The sequence below is a fragment of the Bufo gargarizans genome, chromosome 8 (genome assembly GCF_014858855.1).
Source record: "Bufo gargarizans isolate SCDJY-AF-19 chromosome 8, ASM1485885v1, whole genome shotgun sequence".
Classification (NCBI taxonomy): Eukaryota; Metazoa; Chordata; class Amphibia; order Anura; family Bufonidae; genus Bufo; species Bufo gargarizans.
Genome location: NC_058087.1, coordinates 200,886,933 through 200,914,544, shown reverse-complemented (window position 1 = coordinate 200,914,544; position 27,612 = coordinate 200,886,933). Strand labels below are relative to the sequence as shown.

Sequence of the window (27,612 nt, the reverse complement as noted above, 5' to 3'; positions counted from 1 at the left end):
AGGTGTTTCTGTAAACCGCAGAATCAGGGTAATAAATATTGAGTTTTGTTTGGCTGTTAACCCTCAATATGTTAAAGAAAAAAATAATAAAATCCTTTAATTCTTGTGGAACACCTAAAAGGTTAACACAGTTTGTAAAATCCGTTTTTAGTAACTTGAGGGGTGTAGTTTATACAATGGGGTCATTTATGAGGGGTATCCACTATGTAAGCCCCACAAAGTGACTGCAGACCTGAAATGGTCCTTAAAAAGTGGGTTTTGGAAATTTTCTTAAAAATTTTAAGAATTGCTTCTAATCTTCTAAGCCTTCTAACGTCCTAAAAAAAAAAATTATGACATTTCCAAAATGATTCCAACATAAAGTATACATATGGAGAATGTTAAGTAATAAATATTCTATGAGGTATCACTTTCTGTTTTAGAAGCAGAGAAATATAAATTTTGAAAATTGCAAATGAGTCACGAGAAAAGAATCTCAGAATGGCTTGGATAAATAAGTGTCCCAAAGCTATTACCACATAAAGTGACCTGGACACTGGGGCATCAATGACCTTTAACCGTGAAGGGGTTAAGCAGGGAGGAATCATGACTTCAGATGGAAAAAAATGACGAATATTCTAAAAAACTAGCACTAAATTCTATAGCACTATATATTTGTTTTTGATTTTACTAGAAACTTTCAAAATGTTACCCTACAAACCCCAACAGCCTGTATTGATTGCGTAATATTTGCATATTGCGCGATCATTACCTTGCCATTTATTTTTGTAAAAAAATGTAGAATATAATGAATATCGCAAATTCCAATATGACCCCTGCCGCGCATCACTACTCCCCTGTGGGCCAGTCCGAGCCTGACCCCACGTGTGTGTTGGACTGGATCAGTTCAGCTTTTTAGCCTTTGAGTATAAACAAGAATGTCCCTTTGCACCTTTGTTCCATTTCAGCAGGCAGAAATCTTTAAAAAAAGACAAGCAAATGCAAAGTCTATTAGAAAGTTGCCCGACTTTCTATGATGATTTACAGAAGAGTGGATCGGTCCCTCTGGATGCAGGGGAAGAGTGGACCTGCTGTTATCTGCCAGCTGCTTCCTCATGAGTCACTCCTAACCGATCCTCCTCCTACATTTGCCCTTGATATTAACATTGACGTTCCGGTGCCCCTTGTCTTTTAAGACTCTCTGATCAGAGCAGGTCATCACCGCTGCCTTACTCTTTGTAAAAACACACAGAAAAACTAAGCAAATGGAAAAAGGTTTTATTTCATACATGGATACATTGTAATAGTTTTAAGGAAAAATAAGAAACCCCTCTCCCCGATCCATCACCAGAAGTTGCGTTCACCCAGAAGAAGCCATAATACAACCAGCAAGGTTAATATAATAGGTGATACAATAAGCTTATCTAGTGGGAGATGTGAGTATAGAAATTAATGCAAACCCCAACAGCCATGTACTCCTGCAAGAAAGTCTGGTCACTGTGGTTTAGAAATGTGAAACCAAAGACACATATGACAATAGCTGGGAATCACTGTGATCTGTAACAAGGGAGCTCCTGGCCCTAACTGTAACGGGGACCCAAATCACCATGCACTGTTTATAAGGCTAGTATTTTCTTATGTGACAGATCATCCTGCCATGTCTGCACCTTCTATAGCTATGCCGAAGGCTAGTGATCTACAGATCATGGGAAATACAAATAATGGTGATATATAAGACATGGTAAGGTGTAAATCATGGTTTCTATAAATCATGGTGAGCTGTCTATCACGGGAACTGTGTATCATAGTGATCTATAAGACATGGCCAGATGTAAATATTGGTGACCTATTAATCATGGTGAGCTGTAGTCATGTTGAGCTGTAGATCCTGGTGAGCTGTAATCATGGTGATCTGCAGTCATGTTGAGCTGTAGATCCTGGTGAGTTGTAATCATGGTGATCTGCAGTCATGTTGAGCTGTAGAGCCTCGTTTGCTATAAATCATGGACATCTCATCTTCACTTGCTTACACTTCTCTTTCTTGCAGGTGACTTTGAGGTTGGTATAGTAACATATTGTGCTCCAGGTCCTGAGGAGGTAAACCAGAACACAGCCACATTAGCTCCCTTATGGGTTTTGTATTTAAATGACAGGGGTGTAGCTAAAGGCTCATGGGCCCTGGTGGAAGAGTTCAGCTTGGGCCCTCCTTCCCACAGTGCTTTGTGACCAGTGGCAGGGAATCACATAACCTTTGTGCTTCCTGAGGCTAAAATTGAAAGGACAACCCCCACCCTTCCATGCCAAATTATTGTCCTAATCCCTTCGCTCCAGCCAGAGGTGTAACTTGACCACCATGCACTGGGCCCAGTAGCGACTGCTACCTCTGCACCCCCTTATAGCTGTGCCCCTGCTTCAGGAGGGTTTTAACATGCAGTTCTTTATGCACTTCAAGCTCTTACATAAGGTGCCAGGTAATGTCAGGTGAAATTCTGAAACCTGCCAATATACCTAGAAAAAGTTCCTTCTATGTGAGCAGACAATCTACTGTATTAGAGGTTTGTGATGTATGGTGGTGAGCACTCACAAAAAGAAAGTGTCCAGCGGCCAGACCAAAAGGCGCACAACATCACAGAAAGAATCAGCATGACCCACGTTCCTTGTCCTGCCCAGAGGTAAGAAGTTGCTGAAAAGTATATAAAGTCAACAGGATGAACATTAGGTGTGATCATGGAGAACAGATTAATAATAGCAGGAAATTGTAACAAAAGAAATTACATATTACAAGTGAATTACTGCTCACAGTGCGTCCAGCCCAAGATCTGAGGAGACCAGGCAGGAGTCAACTGGAAATGTTTTTAGATTCTCTACAGCCACGGTGATAACAGTTCAGGTCGATATGTTTATCACGTGGATAGATCATGTTAAGGATCTGTTCTCATTTCGTGCCATATACAATGGTCTTGAAGAATCTATGTTTTCTACTGACTTCAGTACAGATGGAAGATCCTACTAAAGCTAAAGGAATGCTATTACTTGATCTGACTGTTTAGGTTCAGTAGATGATATTATGGGCTGTTGTTAAAGAACAGCACAACCTGAACATATATGAAGTCCACGTTACCTGGGTCAGATACGTAGTTGAAACATCCTCCTCTTGACGTAGAGACATTCGGCACTTTTGAAAACTCCAGATCAGGCACATACTGCTGGATCCAGCTCTGATAAACTGGCACAAGAGAATAGACTCCAGGACGGTATGGGGCAGCACAGCCTTCTCCCCAGCTTACAATACCAGCCTGGTACCAGACACCTTGAATATTACATACGAGAGGTCCTCCAGAGTCTCCCTGCAAAAAAAGGACGATTACTGTGGTAATGTAACATTGACTTCACAATGATCTCTTCTCTTATTGAGACCCACTGCTTGAAATTCCCTCTTGGCCAAACAAGACCTCTTGTCTTTCTATTTTTATTTTTGATGATTCACATTTTGGCCATTTTATTCAATTTAAGATAAAAAAATACAGAGCAGAAACCCAAACTATCAATGAGCCTTCTGAGAAACCAATTTACTTATTATTTATGGACACGAGCCTACAGTTCAGATATTCAGATATCTCCTGACCACCAACTAAATGCTAGAATGCTATCACAAATGAAGGAGTTACCAATGCAGTAAGGCGGCGTTTAGTCTGTGAGATTCTCTACTTTAAAGGTCTAGCATTAAAAAAACACATTGACAGAAATCCACTTTCATTAATGGACTATACTTTCTGGAGCAGCTAATGCGTAAAGCAGAATCAACTCGTCCAACATTTATGATTCAGAAACTCCAACTTTCCAACATTTGTGAATGATTGTCCTAATTTGTATTTTGTAGCAATGGTTCCACTGGTAATGACCAAACAAATACACAATTGCAACAATTATGTTTGACATCTGTACGTTTGCAGGAATCAGCCATAGCTCTTAATAATTTAGTTTTATAGAATACTTATAAAGAATAATATAGAATAATATAGGATAATATAGGATAATAATAATGATCGGAGTCTTGAGGTTTCTACTGTCTATAGAACACCCCCTGAGATACTTACTTGACAAACATCTTTTTTTCCATCAACGTATCCAGCACAAATCTCATAGTCATGGATCACGACTTGGTTGGCATTCTCAGCTGATGATACATGATACAACTGGTCACACGTCTTATAGCCAATTAGAGGAACTGTCACCTTCTGGAGAATGCCATTTGCAGGAGAAGCTGAAAAACAGAGTTTTGGATGTTTGAGAATCGTGTGACAGTCTCTAGACATGCCAGGAACTACATGAAGTAGAGTATGTCCATTGGCCTCCACAATTACCTGTTATGTCTTGAGGGTTTGGGGTAACTGCAGTTGCAGGTTAGTTCAGGTCAGATCATATACAGCTAAAACGCATTATTCCAACTGGACAACCATGCCTCAGAATAATTTATAACGTAGATTATAGTTACACTAAACCCATGGCCAAGCTACATAAAATATAGCTTGAAATGTAAATTTTATGACAGAATCTTTTTACCCTTCTCATTTCCTACTAAGTTGCACATGAAAGTAAACTGAGGAAACACATGAACGGTGGAGCTGAACATGACAGAGCTTGGCTGTCCTCCACATGGAGGAGACCTTCTATGCTTATGAATAATAGTGGGGTATAGGGATTCTTCTAGTGCCTGTGACTCCAAGGTAAAGACACTAACAGTAGGGATGAGCGAACCCGTGGAAGTTCAGGTTCAGCTGGACTTCAGGTCAAAGTTTGAGTACAGGGCCCAAACTTAACCCCGAACCCGAACCCCATTGAAGTCAATGGGGACTCGAACTTCACTTTATTGTTTTCCGTTATAACATGGTGGTGGGCACGGTGACGTCATTATGCACATCGCAGGTCCTTTGGCAGATAGAAAAGACTGCTGCAACGCAATCAAGAGGATGAGGTAACCTCTAAACTGCCATATTGTTTTGCATTCTGTCTTAAGAATGCTATTATTTTCTGATATAACCATGTTATAATGGAAAATAATAAAATTACCCAAACACTTCAGTGAAAAAAAAAGTCTGGGTGTGGGTCCGGGTACTGGAACTTGCAAAGTTCGGTATAAACCCAAACTTTGCAGTTCAGGTTCGCTCTTCCCTATCTAAAAGGAGTTTTTTGTTTCATGGGCAACTTGAGTTTGAATTTGAACATGCTCAAACGTTTTGTTATCAAGAGAGATAAGCCACCACAAAAGGTGTTTGGAGGGAACGGGTGTCTAGCATTGGCTTACACTCTTTCCATATTGAGAATATACGCATGGTCAACCGAACCAGTTGTGTATATATTTGGTCGAATGACTTTGGTGGAATAAGCATTTCACCAACAGCCATTGAAGGTACTGTGACCAGTTGAAGGTCCATTCACCTATCACTAGGTGCTTTGAAGTTTCTTGACTGCTTGTATTAATACTTGATAAATGTTACATTTCAGAACTCTGTTTGGACTGATGGTTTTGTGCTCCGTGAAGCATTATCACACAATAACCAAAAATAATATACGTACAACCATTCTCTGTGGCCCCCCAGCCTGTGCCCCAGCAGAAAAATCCACAGGGGAATACAGACGTCTCATCTGGTAGGCGTATTGTTTGGATGTATTCAGTGTAGCTGACAGGACTGGACAACTTCATCAGAGCGATGTCTCCTTTGGTTCCGATACTCACAAACTCAGGATGAAGGATAATCTGGTCCACAGTGGCAGTAATCTCCTGTGGAGTCGGAGTATACAGCTGGTTCATGCCCAGTACTAGAGTAATGAAGGTGGGGTCTGTATTCCTGACAAAACAGAACAAAAGTTAGTGAAGTTGATGGAATTTTATAATCTCTCTGGTCTGGATTTGCCTAACGTTTGTTGTTACCAAGGCCAGGTTGAGTTTTTCCACCTGAATTCCTTAACAATGAAGAGGGGAACTCATTGACTTCTATAGGAGAGTTTTCAGGGCGTTTTCTGTGACCTATGTAGAGGTCATTGTGCAGGAAGGTGGTATAGATAAGCTTTGACAATCACTCATTGTGAATGGTGGATCCTGTCTTATCTATACACAGAGGTGATTACAGTCAGGATTAGAATACCAGATAAGCATTAGTGTTGATCACGAATATTAGAATTGCGAATTTTAATCGCGAATATCGGCACTTCGAGAATTAGCGAATATTTAGAATATCGCAAAATATATTCGTAATCGTGAATATTCGATTTTTTTAAAAATACCAGTTTATGCGAATTTTGTGCGAATTTTCGCAATCGAGAAAATAATGTCTGGAGATCACGAATTCGCGAATATATATCGAATATTCGCCCAAATATTTGCGGAATATCGCGAATTTGAATATTGCCCCTGCCGCTCATCACTAATAAGCATATAACTGCAGAAAAGTGATTTGTACAGACCAAGTAGTGGCGCCTATTATTAGACTTAGTGACCAGGGTGTAAACTGCAGGATTTTATGTTTTTTGTTTAAATATAGATATTGACATGGAAAATTATAAATAACTACCAAAAATTATTTAAAATATGTTAAACATAAAATGATTTAAACACTCGGTCCTTTTCTGATGACACATACACTTTAAGTTACCCAACATCCATCTGTCAGAACTGGAGGCCACATAGTCTAAAAAATATCATGGGACGTCAGCATACCATGAAGGCTGTATTATTGTGGCAGGAAAAACACCCAGTAACGTTTCATCTCAAGCTTGTGGACGGCTCATACATGAGCCGAAACATCACTGGGTGTTTTCCCTGTCACAATAAGGCGTATAGATGGTGTGCTGGTGTCCTATTCTACTTTTTTACATGATGATGGCTGGATGAGGACATGTAATTTGTGGGATATTTGTGATGCTTCCAATCTCCTTTTTCTGTTGGTGACCATATAATCACATTATCACAAAAATAAGGCAAATTAAAAAGAATTGTTGGCAAAGATCTACTATATAAGATAATCCAGGAACGCAAACCAACTACAACCATTGGAAAATCATTGGAACGCAAACCAACTACAACCTGGTCCGCACAACTATTGAGGTTTTCTTACCCTTCAAAACAGTGAGCAGCAGACATCACCCACTGATTAGAGATGATTGACCCCCCACATATATGGGAGCCATTAATTTACACGCTGACTTGCCAGGGCCACTCTCCTTCCTTGGAGTCGGTGCCCCCATAAACTCTATTAAAATTGCTTGGGTGAATGTCATTTGTGGCGGCTTTGGAGCCCAAAAGGATGGAGGCAACTGAAAGAGAAAAATGTAGTTATCCGCCTGGTAGTTGGATTCTTATACACAATACATAGAAGACACTTCGGAATATCACAAAATAATTACAGAAAAAATAATCTATTGCCTTTAACATAGAATACATGAGCCCCTGTCCATCCACTATCATCATAAGATCTTCACAAAATCAGCTGTATGAAATATTTGCGAGTTCGGGTACCAGGACCCGAACCCAGACTTTTATACTGAAGTTCGGGTCTAGGTTTGAGTGATTTTATTATTTTCCGTTATAACATGGTTATAACCGCAGGTCCTTCTATCTTCATTAAGCAGGACCTGCGGTGACATCACCGCAGGTCCTTTTGCAGGTCCTGAAGAAAAGAGGATACCGGCTGCACGATCAAGTGGATGAGGTGAGCTTGTTTTTTATTTTTAACCCCTCAGTAGACATTTTATTTAGCATACTGTTTTAAGAATGCTATTATTTTCCGTTATAACCATGTTAAAATAATAAATTAAAGTTCGGGTCCCCATTGACTTAAATGGAGTCCGGGTTCGGGGTGAAGTTCGGGTGAAGTTCGGCCAAACCCAGCAAACCTGAGCTTCCATGGGTTCGCTCAACCCTAATCACCACTTTAATGTTAACCAAGCCATGTGGATTCAGACTCATGACCTTGTTAACTACAGTATCCAACTCCTGGGGTTTCTAACTAGTGAATGAAGAATGCACAAGGTAGTACAGTATGTGTGTGATTATTATCAGGGTAGCAACTACTGTGCCACCTGACTCAACCCAACCACCCCAGTAAACTGGTAGTTGTCCTCAATAAAACGCCACTAACCTCATCTTTCTGTAAAGACCTCAGACATATTCAAAATTGGGATCATCTTCAAGGGCCCAGAGCAGTGCTCCCTGGCCAGTGGCTTAAGATCCACATGAGGCCCTTTGGCCTCTACATGTGGCTTTCCAGCTGTTGGTATCTCTACAAGCTGTTGGAATCTTTTGCATGCTAGGAAATCTAGGGAGGACATTGTTAGAACTTGCTACTAAGAGCACCAGTGAGGGCATTACTAGAACTTGGTACTAGGGACACCGGAAAGGACATTTGTACAACTGAGTACTAGTAGCTCCAAGGACAGCCCTGCTAGAACTTGCACTAGGGGTACCAAGGAGGACATTGGTTGGTACTAGGGCCAAAACCTATAATTGTTCTTTATCTTTTAGTGTGGCTCTTTTGATTGTTCTTATTTGAAAGGGTCTTCTAAACTAAAAACACTAGGTATTAACATGTGTGGGCATTTAAACAGGATGTTTTGGCTCTGGGAAGTCCCAAAATGAATGTATTGACTGGAGCCCTTAGAGGATTTATAAGAAGCTGATAGGCTCATAAATACAATGTTACGTATGTGCGGGGTAATAAAGTGGGTTACCCCCCCCCCTTCACCTTACAAATAGTTGTGTTTACTGGTCTACTCCAAATGCATGGGCAACGAACGTGGATCAAAATACATGGCCTATGTAGGTGAGTCCCAAATGTTTGGTCTATGCTTCCAAAATGCATGACATTTATATGTGTGTATTCAAAATTATTATTTTATGTCGGTGTACCCCCAAGTCTTTGACCTTTCTGAGTGTCTCCCAGATGTTTGGCCTATGTGTCAACTTGTCATGTGGCAAATGCCTCCAGCTAGTTCAATCTGAATACAATGAGGAGATTTTCAGGAGGTTGGCTGAGCCCTAGGATGGAATTTCTTGCATTTTTCTAGTAAGGGCTCCATATTGATAACAATAGGATTATATTTTGTGAAGTGGCATTTAAAGAGGCTCTGTCACCAAGATCAACCCTACTAAACACACTGCCTGGTAGGGCTCATAATGCTGATTGAAACGATACCCTTCTTTTGTCTGGATGATAAATAGCTGCAGAGATATCTGCGTTTAAAGAGTTTTAAGGCTCATTTAGATGAGCAGATAATCATTACGATTCGAATGCCAGCGATTCACTGTGGACGATAATCGTGTAATGTGAAAGTATGTAGCGACGGAATGATTTTACTAAAAACGCATGTGCAACGCTAGTGAAATCACTGATGGGAATAAGTAAACTATCGTTTGTCGTTAATGAATTGTGTAAATGTGCATCGTGTGATCTTTCACCGCTGGGCACGATGACTAGACCTGTCTGAATACAGTCACTGATCATGGTATAAGTGAGTGTACCAGCGAATAGGAAGGAATCGGTGCACGATGCTCCCTGAATGCAAATGCTCGTTATCACTGGCGTCGTCAGTCACTTGAACGATTATCTATTTATCAAAATTAGCCAATTCTCAATGCTCAAAAATCTATTTGTTGCCATGAAGCACAAGGAAATTCGGCTTCACAGCCTACTGAATTGTCCCTGAAATTCGGATCAAAGTCCACTTCAGACTTCAATTCGCTCAACACCAAAGATTATTATCAATTAATAATAATAATAATAATAATAATAATAATAATACAAAAAATGTATGTTTATGATTCGTTCAGAACAAAATTGCACAGATAAACTTATTTATTAGAAAAATTGAAAAGAAAACTGAATGATGAAGCTGCTTTCAGATCTAAGATACTGATATGGGAAGGGGGGGGGGGGGGACCATACAATATACAAAATCTGTCAGAAGAAAAAGTAAACCCAGAAGGTAGACGCCATAGAAGGATCTTGCAGTGGAGAACACAGCGTTTCACCAAGGCTCCATTTGGCAGGATCAGCATGTCTACAGGTCTATAGGGACCATAAGGCCCAACCTGCACAGGCTTCTTCAGCCTCAAGCAATTGTACACACAATCAACTCTATCTCCATATTATCACACATAGACCCTGATTATCAATGGGAATTTTCATTTAATTTACTTTAAAAATTAAAAAAAATCATGAAAACTGGAAGCACAACATAAACAAATGGTCTTAATTTTTAATCTCAGAAATTCAAACTTAACCTTCTTTATCCTCAAACCATGAGGTCGACAAAAACATAAAACTGAAATTCACAAGAAATCTTAAAACTCAAATCTTCCCCTCAGCAATCAAGTCTGGTTTGTTAAAGTAGACACACATAATTTAGATTTTTTTTAGTCCTAAATGCTGAAGAATCTCACATTTTGACAAAGTCACTTCCATTTCACGAGTTGGATAAATCAGAATTGACTCTACTGGATGTCCTAGCTGTCATGGAACCAGACATCCCACATAATTAAGATTCTCTTCAGTTAAGAGATTAAGTCATAGGGTTTTTTAATTAAATTGTGGATAAGTTGCTGAAATCTGAAATCGCCCAAAATTTTATAGAGTAGAACAAAGACTTTACAGTTTTTAAAGAACCATGTAGACACCAACCGCCTCATCCTGGCCCCTAATGAACCTTCCCTGCTCTATAGTTCTTCTATGGTCAGTATAATACATCACATACCTAGACCCAGGAGTCGTATCACTTGTGGATGAGCCATTCGCGATGTGTGATGTTAATAGGCTGAGGTTTCCTCATGAGAAATCTCTGCTTCAACTACCATAAGATGAAGGACCAGGCTGTATTTAAGGGGCAGGATGATCACGTCATCCATTTGGTTCAACCTTAGAACCTAACAAAAAAATGTTGACGGGCTTGAATGTTAACCTCTGAGTGTCAATGACATTTTAAAAATAACATGTCTCTTTGGTGGTTAATCCCCCGACTCACATAACATAACCCTTTTTACTATGTAAGGAATCTTGAAGACAATGGTTATTATGTTATAGAATAGACCTTTTTAGACTTCTAACTTTTCCATTCATGAAAATCAAGTTCAGAAGTAGTAGATCTGGGTACGACCAACATGAGATGTGAGGTCAAGAGCCACCGGCAGTTGAGTAGAGTAGAGCATTTGGAGCAATGAATGGGAAGATCTCTGTGAGGTACAGAGCAGGTTCAGACTGTCCTGTGCTGTATGATATCAGATATTATTTTCATTCTTTACATTAAAAATATCTGCACTACATGTACGGTTGATGGCAGGTCTTTCAAGATGGCACCTGTTCCAGAGAGGAACAAGCACCAAAGCTCTCAGGTGCCTGCTGTTTCACACAGCAGACACATAGGGCCAATGTCTACGATTGTTGGTAGTGCCTGATCGAGGACATTTAACCCCTCAGAAGTCGTAGGCAAATGACCATGGCATCTGAAATGCCAAAAACCCAGAAGTGCGCACTCCCCGAGCATGAATGCCACCCTCTGGCTGAGATCGGGGAGTGCGATCCTTTAAAGCAAAAGGCCAGAGTCTGCACTAGGCTTCTAGGCTTATTACTGGTATATTCCAATTCAGGCCTGCAGGTGGCAGCACTGAATTAATAATATACCGATCTTTGTGTATTGTATAAAATTCCATTACAGTATATTTTTTTTCAGCGTTATAAACTATGTTACGTTATACAAATTGAAATCTAATGATTGCATGTTAGCGTCCACTTGGGGGCCTAAAAAAAAGTTTTAAAATGTTTAGCCTATGCTAGTAAAATCATTTTTTTTTTATCCCATACGGTGAATGGCATAATACAGACCTGCTCAACCTGCGGCCCTCCAGCTGTTGTAAAACTACAACTCCCACAATGCCCTGCTTTAGGCTGCTAGCTGTAGGCTGTTCAGGCATGCTGGGAGTTGTAGTTTTGCAACAGCTGGAGGGCCGCAGGTTGATCATGCCTGGCATAATGGGGAAAAAAATCTATGTGGCTGATTCACCATTTTACCATCATTTCACCTCCTCACACTGCTCCGTAGGCTATAAAAAGGTGTGGGGGTCAGAATATAGTGATGAAAAGAAAAAATGATTTTTTTTTCCAAAGGTTTTATTTTTTTAAGTATTAAAACAGAAGAAAAACTCAAAAAATATGGTATTTTTTAATTGTACTGATGGAGAATGAAACAAGGTAACAGGTCAGTTTTATTGCATAGTGAACACTATAAAAACAAAACCCCTAGAACTGTGCTGGAATCGCATCTTTTTCCAGTTCCACCACATTTGGAATTTATTTCCAGCTTCCCAATACTTTGTCTGCATTATTCAATGTCGGCATTAGAAAGTACAACTTGTCCTGAAAGAAACAAGCCCTCAACAAAGAAGTGTAAAATAGAATAAATAAGAAATCAAATCAACGAGGAAAGAGGAGGAGATGGATCCCGGCTTTTGTATTTCATTGTTATAAGTATAAAAAGATTCTCTTGCTTAAAATAATGTTTTTGGCAAGACTTTTAATTACACGAAATATCCCTAGTTGCATACATGGATAAATCTGGTGAAAAAGATCAAGAAATATAAAAATATCCTAAATAAACAAAGACATATTGAGGAGAAATGGAATAAGGTATGGGGGATTGGGAAGTCTTAAGCTCCCTGCCTTTACCCCATCGCCATTCCTGCTCCGGAGGGGATAGGAGACGCATCGCAAGGAGAGGGAGGGGGGGAGTTTGGGGTAGGGATTAAAGTTGTAAAAAGAGAAAAACTGATAATGTCGATGAATTTGTGTGGAAAGTTTATTCTAAAAAAATTTGGTTAAAAAAAAAATCAACGAGGAAAGAGGAGGCTTTGTAGTTCACAATGGCTCGTGTACATTCAGGGGAAGAATTCTTGGGATCCGTCATATATTGTCCTGGGTGATGTGGACTGTCCACGCGGGATGATTCCTGGTTCGGGGGCATCTCTCGCCGTGGTGTTCACAGAGCCGCTGACCGTACACAACCTGGAACCTCCTGTAAGACAATATTTTACTATTTTAATTTCATTACATTTTTTTATTTCTCGTAAGACAATCATCTCTTTCATATCAAGCCTTGAACCTAGGCTTCCGAGATGAGAAAATCGCCCTCTAGAACAGGAATGCACTGGATTCTCCTTTATTATGTCATTTTCTATAATATTCCCTGCAGTTCGATGCCACAGTATCCAGGGTCTTCTGCATTGCTGCTCCAGGATCTGGCCGTCTTGGGTTTCTGCACCAATCTATGTAGGTTCCGGAGGACGGAGCGGCTGCCATCTTACAGATTGTAACCAAGGCCACAATAAAAACAATCAAGTATTTATAAAATTGTGAAGAAAAAAGAAAAATGATTGAACTACAAAATAAAATAAAAATGTTGCTTTCTGCTTAAACCCCAGGACTGGCCTCGGCCTGATGATCCCAAACTGGACACGCCAAGTATCAGATCAGTACGACCTACCAAGGGGAGGAAGGAGGAGGGGTGATTGTAATTCTTCATTTCAGTGCAACTCTATGTTCTTAAAATAAATTAGAAAAAATGGGATAAAAACATTCCAGAACTTTTCCCGTTTTCGGAATAGCACAAAAGAACTGCAAGATTGTCACAAAATGATAGAGCCGTGATCATCAGAGCTTACAATCTATGAGGAGCGGAGGGAAAATGAAGGATGACAATGATATTACCCCCGGAATGTTATAAGAACCACTTATAGGAGGAGCGTTGGGGGTAGTATGTCCAAGAACCCCTCAGAGCACTAGAGGATCCTCGGGGAGGCCCAGGCTCTGAATCATTGACACAATCCCAAGATCCAGCAGAAGAGAACCCCATCTGGAGATGACTTCTGGGCACTCACTGTCTCTGTCTTATCAGAGGATTCAGGAGTAACCTATAGGATCTTATTGATGATAACAATGAGGGGACGTGTTCTGTATAGAAGCATTGGCCCCCTGGGACCCCAGACTACATGGATGCGTACCTAACAATGCAATACAGAAGAGATCACAAGAGCAGATACTCACAAAGTGCAAACGGACCGGACCACAAGGCACAGAGCATCCCACTGAGAGCCATCAGGAGCCAGGTTCCATGTCCAGCCCAGAGCTGAGAAGAGGCTGGAATACAGATCAGATAGTGGAGGAGTTAGATTTACTCCCGGATCTGAGGATCAGTGATGGGAGTGGTAGTCTAGGAAGTCCTAGGCAAGTGTCATTGTCACAATAGACCTCATATTGATACAAAACAAAGAAAACAAATAATCAATTGTCTATGGTGGTTAAGAACTCTGCTTTTCCTCCGGGGCTGACAACCTGTCCTGTGAGGCTCATATAGCCACAGTTGTCAGAGCCGTCTCTTGTAAGAAGCCATGTACCCGTGTATCTGTCACATGAGCAGGGCAGAGTGCTAGCATCTGGATATAATGAATGTTCCTATTCACTGAATAGATTACATCCTCGTTAGTCAAGGCTTGGCCGCAGTGTCATGTCCTCAGGTCCTGGGGACAGTGGGCCTGTGTGCTGCGTGTTCCTTTCATGGACAATGTCTCTGGGTAGTCTACATTTTGCTTTTCACTGTTCTGGATCAATATGTGAAATGTGAATGATACCAGAGGGCAGTAGCCTTGACTCTGCAGCCATATTACCTGCATCGGGAGGGAGGTCAAAGCATTTCATGTCTGGCTGAATGTTCGTCAGCTTCATAAACTTCAGATCGGGCACATACTGCTGGATCCACTGCTGATAGTTCGGCACAAGAGAGTAGACTCCAGGGCGGTATGGAGAACCACATCCTTCACCCCAGCTGACAATACCGACCTGGTACCAGGAGCCCTGCACCTTACACACCAGAGGCCCTCCAGAGTCTCCCTGCAAAAGAGGACAATACAACTCTCTCCAATGTTCTGAAATATTCACCAAGAAAAGATCTGCAGCAGAATATGATCAGATGCCCTATTCCTTCAGAGCACCCTTCTCTGGTCCTTACACTCAGTCTCAGCTTCCTGTGCTCACCAGCAGGGGGCAATCTGTAGACTGATGGACATGGTTGATTGAAGCTACATTCAGATTGCCCTTTAGTGGTGCCCACAGGAAGCTGAGAAGATTCCAAGTGTGATGGAGCATTGCAGCCTTGTCATGTGTTTTAGAAAAATGCTGCAAATCGCTTATTGTGCTGGTTTCCTAGAAGACTCGTGTAATGGTGAGACCACTTTACAATGATCAAATGAGCTCAAATATGAATCCAGAACTGCAGCACGGTCCAATGTAATGATACAAGGCAGTATATGAGTAGTGATGAGCGGGAGGTGCCATATTCTATTTCGCGATATTTCGCGAATATTCGTATGAATATTCATGTTATATTCGTCGAAATCGAATATTCGTAATTATTTCCAATTATCGCGAATAATATGTAATTCAATTAATTGCGTATTGCGATTTTTCTTTTAATAGTATAATGCAACGTCCTTATGACTAATTGACTATGGCTAGGCTAATATGTGTATTTTACGAAATTTCGTTATATTGCTCTAACTTCGTCTTTTAGAATATTACGAATATTCTAAAAGACGAAGTTAGAGCAATATTACGAAATTTCGTAAAATACACATATAGACTGTAATTTAGCTAATATAGTGCTATAATCCTTTTTTTTTGTCTCAATTTTTTTTTGCCTCTTCTGAACTTAAGTTTGGTTAAATATGTACACTATTAAAAAAATTACTATAGCAGTATATTAGCTAAATTACAATCTATATGTATTTTACGAAATTTCGTAATATTGCTCTAACTTCGTCTTTTAGAATATTCGTTATATTGCTCTAACTTCGTCTTTTAGAATATTCGTTATATTGCTATAACTTCGTCTTTTAGAATATTCGTTATATTGCTATAACTTCGTCTTTTAGAATATTACGAATATTCTAAAAGACGAAGTTAGAGCAATATTAAGAATATACGTAAAAAGTTGAAATCGCAATTCGATTATTATAACTTGAATTAATCGCATTGCGATTTCAACTTGGACCTGGTTTACTATGGTTGGCTTGGTAGAATTAGCGAATATGACGAATGTATTTGTCATATTCCACAAAACTAAGATATTCTCCATCTTCGTTTTAGCTACCTATTCATCAACTTTGCGAATTCTAACAATCATATAGGAAAGTTGACTATAGAGACAGCCAAGTTTAATTCGCTATGCGATTATATTACTTAGCTTTTTTTAAAATAAATAGAATAATTATAATACCTGATAATTATTATAATTATTCTATTTATAAAAAAAAGCTAAGTAATATAATCGCATAGCAAATTAAACTTAGCTGTCTCTATAGTAATCTTTCCTATATGATTGTTAGAATTCGCAAAGTTGATGAATAGGTAGCTAAAACGAAGATGGAGAATATCTTAGTTTTGTGGAATATGACGAATACATTTGTATATTCGTTTTGTGGAATATGACGAATACATTCGTCATATTCGCTAATTCTACCAAGCCATTGAAGCCAACCATAGTAAACCAGGTCCAAGTTGAAATCGCAATGCGATTAATATAACTCGAAGTAATCGCATGGCGAGTTCAGCTTAGCACTGCTATATTCCATAGTAGGCTAGAATTAACGAATATGGAATATAGCAGTTAAGTTGAAATCGCAATTCGATTATTATAACTTTAATTAATCGAATTGCGATTTCAACGTAATTCTCAAATCCGACAGTACATTCTAGTATATGGAGACGTTCCCATGGTGATGGGGACGCTCCATGAGCACGGAAGTCGGCAGAAGCAGCAACGGGCACTGACTGGAGCATTAAAAAAAAAAAAAAAACAATATTCGATTTCGCAAATATATAGCACTATTTTCTAAATATTCTCGAAATCTCGAAATCGCGATATTCAAGAAAAAAATTTGCAATTCGAATATTCGCGCTCAACACTATATATGAGGTGTACACCTTCTGGTGACATGGTCGACAGAAACTTACCTGACAAGAGTCCTTCTTACCATCTAGGTACCCAGCACAGATCTGGTAGTCATGGATTATAATGGTGCTTGCATTCACTGAGGACCAGACATGATAAAGCTGGTCACATGTCACGTGGTCTATTAGAGGGACCTCCACCTCCTGCAGGGTCAGATTTTCATTCCCCCCTATAAGGAGACACAGATTGAAGGACAGTGATTATACAGGTGAAACTAAAAAAATTAGAATATCGTGCAAAAGTCCATTTATTTCAGTAATTCAAATTAAAAGGAATTGCATTGATGCAGCTCAAAATTAGAATTTTGTGAAAAGGTTCCATATTCTCGGCTCAAAGTGTCACCCTCTAGTCCGCTAATTAATCCATACCCCCTGAGCAAAGGGGACCTCAAAATTGAGACTTTGGGGTTTCATAAGCTGTAAGCCATAATCATCCAAATTATGATAAGTAAAGGCTTGAAATATCTCGCTTTGCCTGTAATGAGTCTCATATGTTAGTTTCACCTTTTAAGTTGTATTACTAAAATAAATGAACTTTGCACAATATTGTAATTTTTTGAGTTTCACCTGTATATTGAATGCTCCTCACCTACATACAGAATGGCCGATCTCGCACCTAAAAGTCGTAACTGCCTCTCGCCTTCTCATCATGAGACATCCAGATGCCTCTAGATGTCTGGATCTGTACTGCGAGACAATTTCCTTCAGGACCCTGTACCAGAGGATCATCCGGTAGGCCCAAGCTCTGAAAATTATGGACCCTTAATAAAACAGGGCCTTTAAGATCCTATAAACTCAGAGGTGTCCCTGACAATTAGGGGAGGACTGGGAACTTAAAATGGCCCTGGAATAAATGCTAAAAGTGGCCCCAAAGTCAGGTCCAAATTGATAGAAACGCAGGGTCGGGAATACCATATTGTGGCACATTCTACCGCCCCAACAGAGCCAAATACCACAGTCCATCTAAAAAAACACGCCCCCAAAAACTTCCACTGGCCGGCTGCGAGGAGGGCTTAGGTGGCCCCCCGGGCATCGGCCCACCTGGCCCACCAATCATCTCCAGTTGTGGGCCCAAGGAACTTCAGTCCGATGCTGCTCCTGACCATTAGCTGTTATAACGAGAAGAGAAGGTTTCGGTCGACACCCGGAAGTCAGTGGTGCACATGACGGGGTTGATAAAACGCGTCCCTGTTATAGCAATACTTGTGAATAGAGATGAGCGAATCGAATCTCACAAAGTGGAATTCGATCTGAATTTCAGGATAAATTCGATTCACCACGAAGCCGAATTTCCTCGTGCTTCGTGTCAGTGAATCAATTTAACCTGAAATAGTGTAAAAAAATAACAAAAAAAAACATACTTACCTCCTCCATTTGCTCGCGAGGGGACACCAGCCACCATCTTGATTGAAGATCTCGGCCGAGATCTCGTGCGTGGAGACGTACCTGTGTGAGATTTTGATCTAGATCTTCAAGCAAGATGGTGGCGGCCAGCCCGTCATGAGCAAATGGAGGAGGTAAGCATGATTTTATTTTTTATGTTAATTTCACAGTTTTTACACTTGGATGCTGCAATCATGTATGAATGCAGCATCTGAGGGGTACAATGACGGGGGCGGCGCTATCACATTTCCCTGTCATTGCACCCACTACTTACCAAAAAAAGCGCTTCGTGAAGAAGTTATTCATCAGAAAGCAAATTTTTGGGTAAAATTCAGCGAATCAGCCGAATCGAACTTTTCATAAATTTGCTCATCTCTAACTTGTGAACAGTGGCGTAACTAGAGTGCCTTGGGCCCCATGGCAAAAATTGTATTGGGGCCCCTCCCCCACGCTGTGCCCGGTCGCTCCCTCTGTGTCCACAATTGTTACACCCCTGGTCCCTGATCGCCCAGTAATTCCCCCAGTAATGTCTCTCACTGCCTCCCAGTAGTGTCCCCCACTGCCCCAGTAATGCTCCCCACAGCCCCTAGTAGTGTCCACCACTGCCTCCAATAATGTCCCCAGTAGTTTCCCCCACAGCCCCAATTAGTGCACCCCACTAGTGCCCCCCACAGCCCCTAGTAGTGTCCCCAACTGCCTCTAGTAATGGCCACAGCCCCCCAGAAGTGCCCCCCACTGCCCCCAGTTATGGGCCCCAGTAGTGTCCCCCAATGTCCCCCAGAAGTGCCCCCCACAGCCCCCAGAAGGGCCTCCAGTAATGTCCCCAGTAGTGTCGCCCACTGCCCTCATTAGTGCCTCCCAGAGCCCCTAGTAGTGTCCACCACTGCCTCCAATAATGTCCCCAGTAGTGTCCCCCACTGCCCCTAGTAGTGTCCCCCACTGCCCCTAGTAATGGCCCAAGTAGTGCCCCCAAAAGTGCCCCCCACAGCCCCTAGTAGTGTCCCCCACTGCCCCCAGTAATGTCCCCAGTAGTTTCCCCCACTGCCCCCAGTAGTGCCTCCCACAGCCCCTATTAGTGTCCTTCACTGCCCCAGTAATATCCCCAGTAGTGCCTCCCCACAGCCCATTGTAGTGTCCCCCACTGCCCCAGTAATGTCCACAGTAGTGCCTCCCCACAGCCCATTGTAGTGTCCCCCACTGCCCCAGTAATGTCCACAGTAGTGTCCCCCACTGCCCCTAGTAGTGTCCCCCACTGTCCCCAGTAATGGCCCCAGTAGTGCCCCCCATGTGTGACTAGTTAGTGTGGCAGGCCCGGGGCCTGATGCTGGAGGCCTGGAGACTGGAGAAGTGCATATCATGCAGGTGATGTGTTACATATGAGTGCAGCGGGCCCCCTCCCCCCGCCGGGCCCGGTTGCACCCTCTGTGACCGCGATCATTACGCCCCTTGTGAACTATAAAAAAGATTAACTGATGGGAGATTGCGAGTGCCGGGATTTCTTCTATATGTTACTGGGAAGGAGCTGCTGGAAAGACAACCTTCCCTGGGTAACCATAAATCATGGTGTCCTCCACAGTAAGCAGTTGTCTGGGTGATAAAGGATCCTGAGTGATGGACCTCCATGACTTCCATGTGCCGAGGAGATATATCCTCTCTCCATAGAGCAGCCTAGAGGAGAATGTCAGTTCTTGAGATGCCAGGGCAGAGTTTTTGTGTTTATATCTAACTTAAATCTCATGGAAAAACTTTAGGGTAATTCTGATATAATGAAGCCACCGCAAAACCAGATTCCTGTGTGTTGTGTACATGGGGGTGAGAAGATGGTGACGTCCACCATTCAATTTATTATCCACTTCCTAAAAAAATGTCCCAACAGCCCCCGTGTCATGGTAAGACTTACAGCCGCTGTCTGTGGCCCCCCAGCCTGTGGTCCAGCAGTCCAAGCCACAGGGGAAGTTGGACGTTTCATCTGGAAGCCGGACGGCTTGGATGTATGGGGTGTAGCTGACGGGCGCGGAAAGCTTCAGGAGAGCGATGTCCCCTCTGGTCAAGACTCCAATATAGTCAGGATGAATAATGACCTCATCCAAGTAGAGTTGAATCTCATGGAAGCTTGGAGTATTCAGCTGGTACATGCCCAAGACGACCGAAAAGCTGTCATAATCACTTGTCCTGTACAGAAGAAACAATAGGGTGAGAAGAGGTTCTACCAGTGATGTCATCAATCCGCACATAATATGTTCTGCATCAGTGTGTCCTGTACATATCACAGAGTGACATCTATCTATTTATCTATTATCTATTATCTATCTATCTATTATCTATCTGCGTATCTATTATCTATTATCTATCTATCTATCTATCTATCTATCTATCAACATATCTATTATCTATCTATCCTTCTATTATCTATCTATCTATCTATCTATCTATCGTCTATCTATCTATCTATCTATCTATCTATCTGATATCTATCTATCTATCTATTATTTATCTATCTATTATCTATCTATCTATCTATTATCTATCTATCTATTATTTATCTATTATCTATCTATCCTTCTATTATCTATCTATTATCTATTATCTATTATCTATCTAGCTATCTACGTATATTTTATCTATCTATCTATCTATTATCTATCTATCTACGTATCTTTTATCTATCTATCTATCTATCTATTATCTATCTATCTATCTCTCATCATGTTCTTACCATTCCACACAGTGAGCAGCAGTCATCACCCACTGGTTGGAGATCAGCGTCCCACCACAAATATGGTTTCCTTCATACTGCAGACTGACTTGCCAGGGCCACTCCCCATCATTGGCATTACTACCCCCAACAATTCTGCTGAGTTTCTTTAGGTAATCGTTCTTGGAGGAGGTTGATGTAGGATTGGCCAAGACACAAGTAACTAAAGGGAAGAGAAATCCATAGATTTAGATCCAGTGCGCTCAAATAATAAGTGACTCAACAAGAAGGACTATCAGAGGTAATGGGCTCCATGAGATGCCCCTCGGTCATTGAGCCCCCCCCCCCCCTCTTCAGGCAGCAGGACATTGAACTAGAATCTAGGAGAAGATTGGGGTTCCTGTCCTTCACCTGCTCATTGCTGATGACTGTTTACAAGAGATGAGTGACGTCCTTCACCACACTCAGGGCCGGTGCTACCATAAGGCAGACCAAGCGGCTGCCTTAGGGCGCACCCTGGGCGAGGGCGGAAAATTGAACTTTCTTTATTTTTTATTTAATTTTTTTAAATCACTTACTTGTGAGTTGCGCCACAGCGCTGCCGTCCGCCTGCCCCAACCAGCGTGCGCTGTGCGGACCCGGCCCTCACTCACAGAGCGTCACGGGCCTGGCAGCACGGTCACGGGGTCAGGCCAGGGAGGTGTGACTGGCGCAGCGGCGGCAGGGACTGGAGCTGACTGTGTCTGTGAGTCTGACTCACACACAGCCAGATTGCCGTAGCAGCAGGACAGGTGGGTAGGCGATCACTGATGAGCGCACTAGCGACAGAGCGCACGGCATAAATGTGTTTAAAAAAATTATTACGCAAACAACAATCATAAATACCCCATCCACTAATACTTGACATTTCTTGAAACTCATTTAAAAAAAAATATATTCTCTCATTGCTCTTTCCCATAGTCTACAAGGAGTCAATGACTTAGAGACTGTCCAGCCCTGGGTAATGTCTGATGATGAGGAAGATGATGCTACATATTACATGGCCAAAGCCATAACAAGGACGTAGCTATGGATAGAGGCAGCAGATAATCTAGGACCTGGTGCCTGAGAGGAGCCAAATCTCCCTATGTCACATAACGAGGCACCTGCATTGTAAATGGTCGGTGGTGACTCTGGTTTAGAGTTTGCATTCTTGCTCAGGAGTCAGGACCTTGTGGCGTCCTGTAATTATCTGTAATTCATCCGTTCTGTCTACAAATCAATCTATTAGAAAAGCTGGAATCTGCCACAATGTTTTAGCTCCTTAGCCCTTGGGTTCTCCACTTGTAGGACCCCTCTGACAATCACTCCTTCAGTCACGAGTTCATAAAGTTTCTACCCTTCTATCTGGTCCCCACCTTCAATGGCTTATGGCAATTCAATGAAAGTAATGTCAGAGGGTGGGTTTGGCCAGTGTGACACACCGTAGGTAGCCATGACTTAAAACGTTACCATCAATCTATCATTGTAATAATAACAGCAGAGGACCGAGGAGGCGCCAACATGTCCCTCCAACTTGACCTGAATATTTAGATATAGGGTTTGGTCAGGTCTCTGACTCTTTGTCCTAAGTAAAGGGTAGCCCAGCTACAACCTGTCCTCACCATGCTCCGGTCCAACTCTGCATTTAGCAACAGCAATGTTTGCTGCAGTTGAGTTACCGCTCATATAAAACATAATAGATTGAAATTTTATTGCAGTTATTTATTTTACTCACTTATTTCTTTTAATCTAATTAGTATCTATCATTTATCTAATGTTGAGTCTTTGATGGCAAATGATCAGGGTCATTTATAATGAATCGGGGAAAAAATGAATGTAAATATTTCTCTAAATCCAATGATCCTAAAGTTTTCAGAATTTTGTAAATTGTAAAGATATGAGGATTCAGGATTCTATATCTCCCACTCCGGAGCTTCTAGGTCCAGTGGAACATTCCGTATACAGGGGGCATTTCATGAAGACACCTGGCAAGATGCTGCTGCTTTTTGGATGTTTCCACTAATATTTGATTCCTTAAACCTTTTGTAATTTCTGACGATTGAATTGTTTTTAGACAAAGATTGAAATGTAATGGGACAAATACAACTGATAACAAGTTCTGATGACCATTTATAATCCCTGGAGATCTGACATGGAAAGCTTCTGTACAGTCTTCCCCTGGAGAAGTTTGGTAGAGAATTGCAGTTTGTAAATGATAAAGAATCAAATCATTGATGCAACTTTTACAACCAAAGTTATAAAAAAAAAAACATTTTGTTTTGTTTGTGACCTACCTAGAAGCAGCAGAATTAGTTCTTTAAAAAGCTCCATTCTTGATGCTTGAGAATTGGCTCATGCGATTCAGACAAAGCTTCTTAACTTCTTCAAACGGAAAGTTCAGACAGCAATTTATGAAGAAAAGGTGACAGAGCCCGGCTGCCCCTATTGGCTATCTCCTAACTAGAAAATGTAGAAACTCCTGAATGTTGAGTTCTCGTTCATGTACACAGAAGCATTTACTGGTTGTGTTCTCTGTTCTCCTGTTCCACAACACAAATCATTTGGTTAGATTTTCTTCAAAGGTTTCAGTAATTTTTCCTTTCGCATCTCAAAGACTTTCTTTTCTAATAAGTGGTTGTTAATAGAGATGAGCAAAGGTTTTAAAAATTGTATTTGCGCACTTCGTCAAATCTTCCCCAAAAATGTGATTCAATCCAAATTTATTTGTGACGAACCGCATTGAAAAACAGCTATTTCCTGGCTGCATATGTAACACCCCAGAGTTGTGTTACGAAACTCTTTTACCCAGATACAATCTGTTAGGAGCCTTAACCTTGTCATCTGATGTGATTTTACATTAGGTCTTCACAACTGTGCATTATAAACCGTGTTAATTGTTTATTGTTGCAATTTCCATGTTCACCAGCAGGTGGCAGCAATGCGTTGATAAGGAGTTTGTTTCAGTTTAGTACATCTAAGCTGGAATGGTTCATTCCAGCTTAGCTCCCCCCTCTGTGAGTGACATCGGTGGGGTCCAGATGTGTGCCCGCTACATTGACGATATCTTCGTTGTGTGGCAGGGCCCACAGTCTGGATTCACCGAGCTGGTGGGACTATTAAATTGCAACAACCGGAATATTACGTTGACGTCCAGGATTGATAAGACGCATCTTGATTTTCTTTGTCCAGGATTCTGGGAAGATATCTAATGATTTGTTCCGTAAGGCGACATCCACTAATTCGGTCCTACATGTGCACTCTTGTCACCCACACAGCCTCATCCGAAGCATTTCATATGGCCAGTTTTTGAGGGCCTGGAGAATTTGCTCCACGAACGAAGCATTTAACAGACAGTCCCGGGACCTGCACCAAAGGTTTTCTGATCGTGGCTATTCAGAGGCGAATATTGTACAATGTCATCAAAAGGCCAAACAGGCACAAAGAGATCCACTACTGGTATATACAGTAAACTACATAGTCAGGCCGACAAGGTACGGTTTATTACTTCCTATAACCCACAGTGGAAATTAATTCGGAACACACTAGCAAAACATTGGGAGATTTTACAACTAGATTCTACCCTGGCAAAAATACTACCTACTCGTCCGTCCATTTCGTACAGACGCACAAAAAACGTAAAAGATCTTCTGGTGAATAGCTATCATCCAGGTCATCAGACAAAGTTGAATCCTGACTCAAAAGGTCCCAAATGGGGATATTCCCCATGTGGGAAATGTGTGGCTTGCTACAGTATTGATAGGGTCTCCACTTTTGGTAACCCATTTACGAACAGTAAACAATATACCATGACACATACCATTACATGTAATACACCAGGTGTGATATACCTGGGGATGTGCCTGTGCCAATGTATTTATGTGGGGCTAGCCTCTAGAGAACTAAAGAGGAGGACGCGCGAACACATTTTAGGTATTGAGGCTGCCAAGGATCACTCTGGTAAAAACCATTCCCAAACATTTTAAACTGTTTCAAGACTGTGATAGCACTCTATTTAGAATTCGTGGCATTGATAGGGTGTACATCACATTACGTGGTAGTAATTGGAAAAAGATCTTGGCACAAAAAGAAGTGCGTTGGATCCATGAGTTAGATTGTATGACACCCAGGGGATTGAATGAGGACATGTCCTTTGCCCCTTTTCTTTAATAGATGAGTTTATATATCTAATTTGAGTTCTCTTGGGGTACCTTTGCGCATCCTGGGTCCATTGTTTTTAATTGTAATCTTTTCCTCTTTTATTCCCCTGTTTTTAACTTGTAGAGTTCTTTTTATTCATATTTAGTATTACCTATGACTAGGGATGAGCGAACTCGAACTGTATAGTTCGGGTTCGTACCGAATTTTGGGGTGTCCGTGACACGGACCCGAACCCGGACATTTTCGTAAAAGTCCGGGTTCGGGTTCGGTGTTCGTCGCTTTCTTCGCGCTTTTGTGACGCTTTCTTGGCGCTTTTTGAAAGGCTGCAAAGCAGCCAATCAACAAGCGTCATACTACTTGCCCCAAGAGGCCGTCACAGCCATGCCTACTATTGGCATGGCTGTGATTGGCCAGAGCACCATGTGACCCAGCCTCTATTTAAGCTGGAGTCACGTAGCGCCGCCCGTCACTCTGCTCTGATTAGCGTAGGGAGAGGTTGCGGCTGCGACAGTAGGGCGAGATTAGGCAGATTAACTCCTCCAAAGGACTTGATTAACTGATCGATCTGCAGCTGTGGATCATTGAGCTGCTGATCCTCAATTGCTCACTGTTTTTAGGCTGCCCAGACCGTTTGTCAGTCACATTTTTCTGGGGTGATCGGCGGCCATTTTGTGTCTTGTGGTGCGCCAGCACAAGCTGCGACCAAGTGCATTTAACCCTCAATGGTGTGGTTGTTTTTTGGCTAAAGCCTACATCAGGGTGAAGCTGTCACACCAAGTGCATTTAACCAGCAATAGTCTGTTTATTTTTTGGCCATATACTACATCAGGGGCAAGCTGCGCCTGTCACCAAGTGCATTTAACCCTCAATGGTGCGTTTGTTTTTTGGCTAAAGCCTACATCAGGGGCAAGCTGTCACACCAAGTGCATTTAACCAGCAATAGTCTGTTTATTTTTTGGCCATATACTACATCAGGGGCAAGCTGCGCCCGTCACCAAGTGCATTTAACCCTCAGTAGTGTGGTTGGTCAAGCTATCACACCAAGTGCATTTAACCAGCAATAGTCTGTTCATTTTTTGGCCATATACTAAATCAGGGGCAAGCTGCGCCCGTCACCAAGTGCATTTAACCAGCAATAGTCTGTTCATTTTTTGGCCATATACTACATCAGGGGCAAGCTGCGCCCGTCACCAAGTGCATTTAACCAGCAATAGTGTGGTTATTTTTTGGCCATATCCCAGTCTAATTCTGTCACTAAATCCATACCGGTCACCCAGCGCCTAAATACTAGGCCTCAAATTTATATCCCGCTAAATCTCTCGTTACCGCTGTCCTGTTGTGGCTGGGAAAGTTATTTAGTGTCCGTCAAAGCACATTTTTTATTCTGGGTTGAAATACAATTCCCAATTTAGCAATTTAAAAATTTAGTGGTTTCTGCTATATCAGAGCTATTTGAAATCTATCCCTAAAAGGGTATATAATATTGAAGGTGCACATTGGGTCATTCAGAATAACTTCACACACACACGCTACTGTGTATTTCCAAGTCTAATTCTGTCACTAAATCCATACCTGTCACCCAGCGCCTAAATACTAGGCCTCAAATTTATATCCAGCTAAATCTGTCCTTAGTGCTGTAGCTGGGCGAGTTATTTAGTGTCCGTTCAAGCACATTTCTTGTTCTGGGTTGAAATACAATTCCCAATTTAGCAATTTCATAATTTAGTGGTTTCTGCTGTATCAGAGCTATTTGAAATCTATCCCTAAAAGGGTATATAATATTCAAGGTGCACATTGGGTCATTCAGAATAACTTCACACACCCGCTTCTGTGCATTTCCAAGTCTAATTCTGTCACTAAATCCATACCTGTCACCCAGCGCCTAAATACTAGGCCTCAAATTTATATCCCGCTGAATTTGAATACAATACATTGGGCCAAATAATATTTTTGTTGTTGTGGTGAACCATAACAATGAGGAAAACATCTAGTAAGGGACGCGGACGTGGACATGGTCGTGGTGGTGTTAGTGGACCCTCTGGTGCTGGGAGAGGACGTGGCCGTTCTGCCACATCCACACGTCCTAGTGAACCAACTACCTCAGGTCCCAGTAGCCGCCAGAATTTACAGCGATATATGGTGGGGCCCAATGCCGTTCTAAGGATGGTAAGGCCTGAGCAGGTACAGGCATTAGTCAATTGGGTGGCCGACAGTGGATCCAGCACGTTCACATTATCTCCCACCCAGTCTTCTGCAGAAAGCGCACAGATGGCGCCTGAAAACCAACCCCATCAGTCTGTCACATCACCCCCATGCATACCAGGGAAA

General features: G+C 41.7%; 1 protein-coding gene and 1 pseudogene across 1 annotated transcript; both read right to left on the bottom strand.

The window, feature by feature from the left end:
* Window positions 1-1,105: 1,105 nt before the first annotated feature.
* On the bottom strand, window positions 1,106-10,765 carry LOC122945577 (annotated as a pseudogene).
* Window positions 10,766-14,303: 3,538 nt separating this feature from the next.
* On the bottom strand, window positions 14,304-23,457 carry LOC122945576 (serine protease 33-like). The gene is made up of 6 exons (XM_044304643.1): window positions 23,421-23,457; window positions 21,127-21,328; window positions 20,311-20,582; window positions 17,031-17,197; window positions 14,687-14,909; window positions 14,304-14,455 (listed from the first exon to the last, which is right to left on the bottom strand). The coding sequence occupies exons 1-6, from the start codon at window positions 23,455-23,457 to the stop codon at window positions 14,304-14,306; spliced, it is 1,053 nt and encodes a 350-aa protein (XP_044160578.1).
* Window positions 23,458-27,612: the final 4,155 nt, after the last annotated feature.

Coding starts and splice junctions, on each gene's coding strand:
- LOC122945576 (XM_044304643.1), bottom strand. CDS start 23,457: ATGGAGCTTTTTAAAGAACTAATTCTGCTGCTTCTAG. Junction 21,329..23,420: donor ACTAATTCTGCTGCTTCTAG/GTAGGTCACAAA, acceptor TCTTCCCTTTAG/TTACTTGTGTCTTGGCCAAT. Junction 14,910..17,030: donor GTAAGAAGGACTCTTGTCAG/GTAAGTTTCTGT, acceptor CCTCTTTTGCAG/GGAGACTCTGGAGGGCCTCT.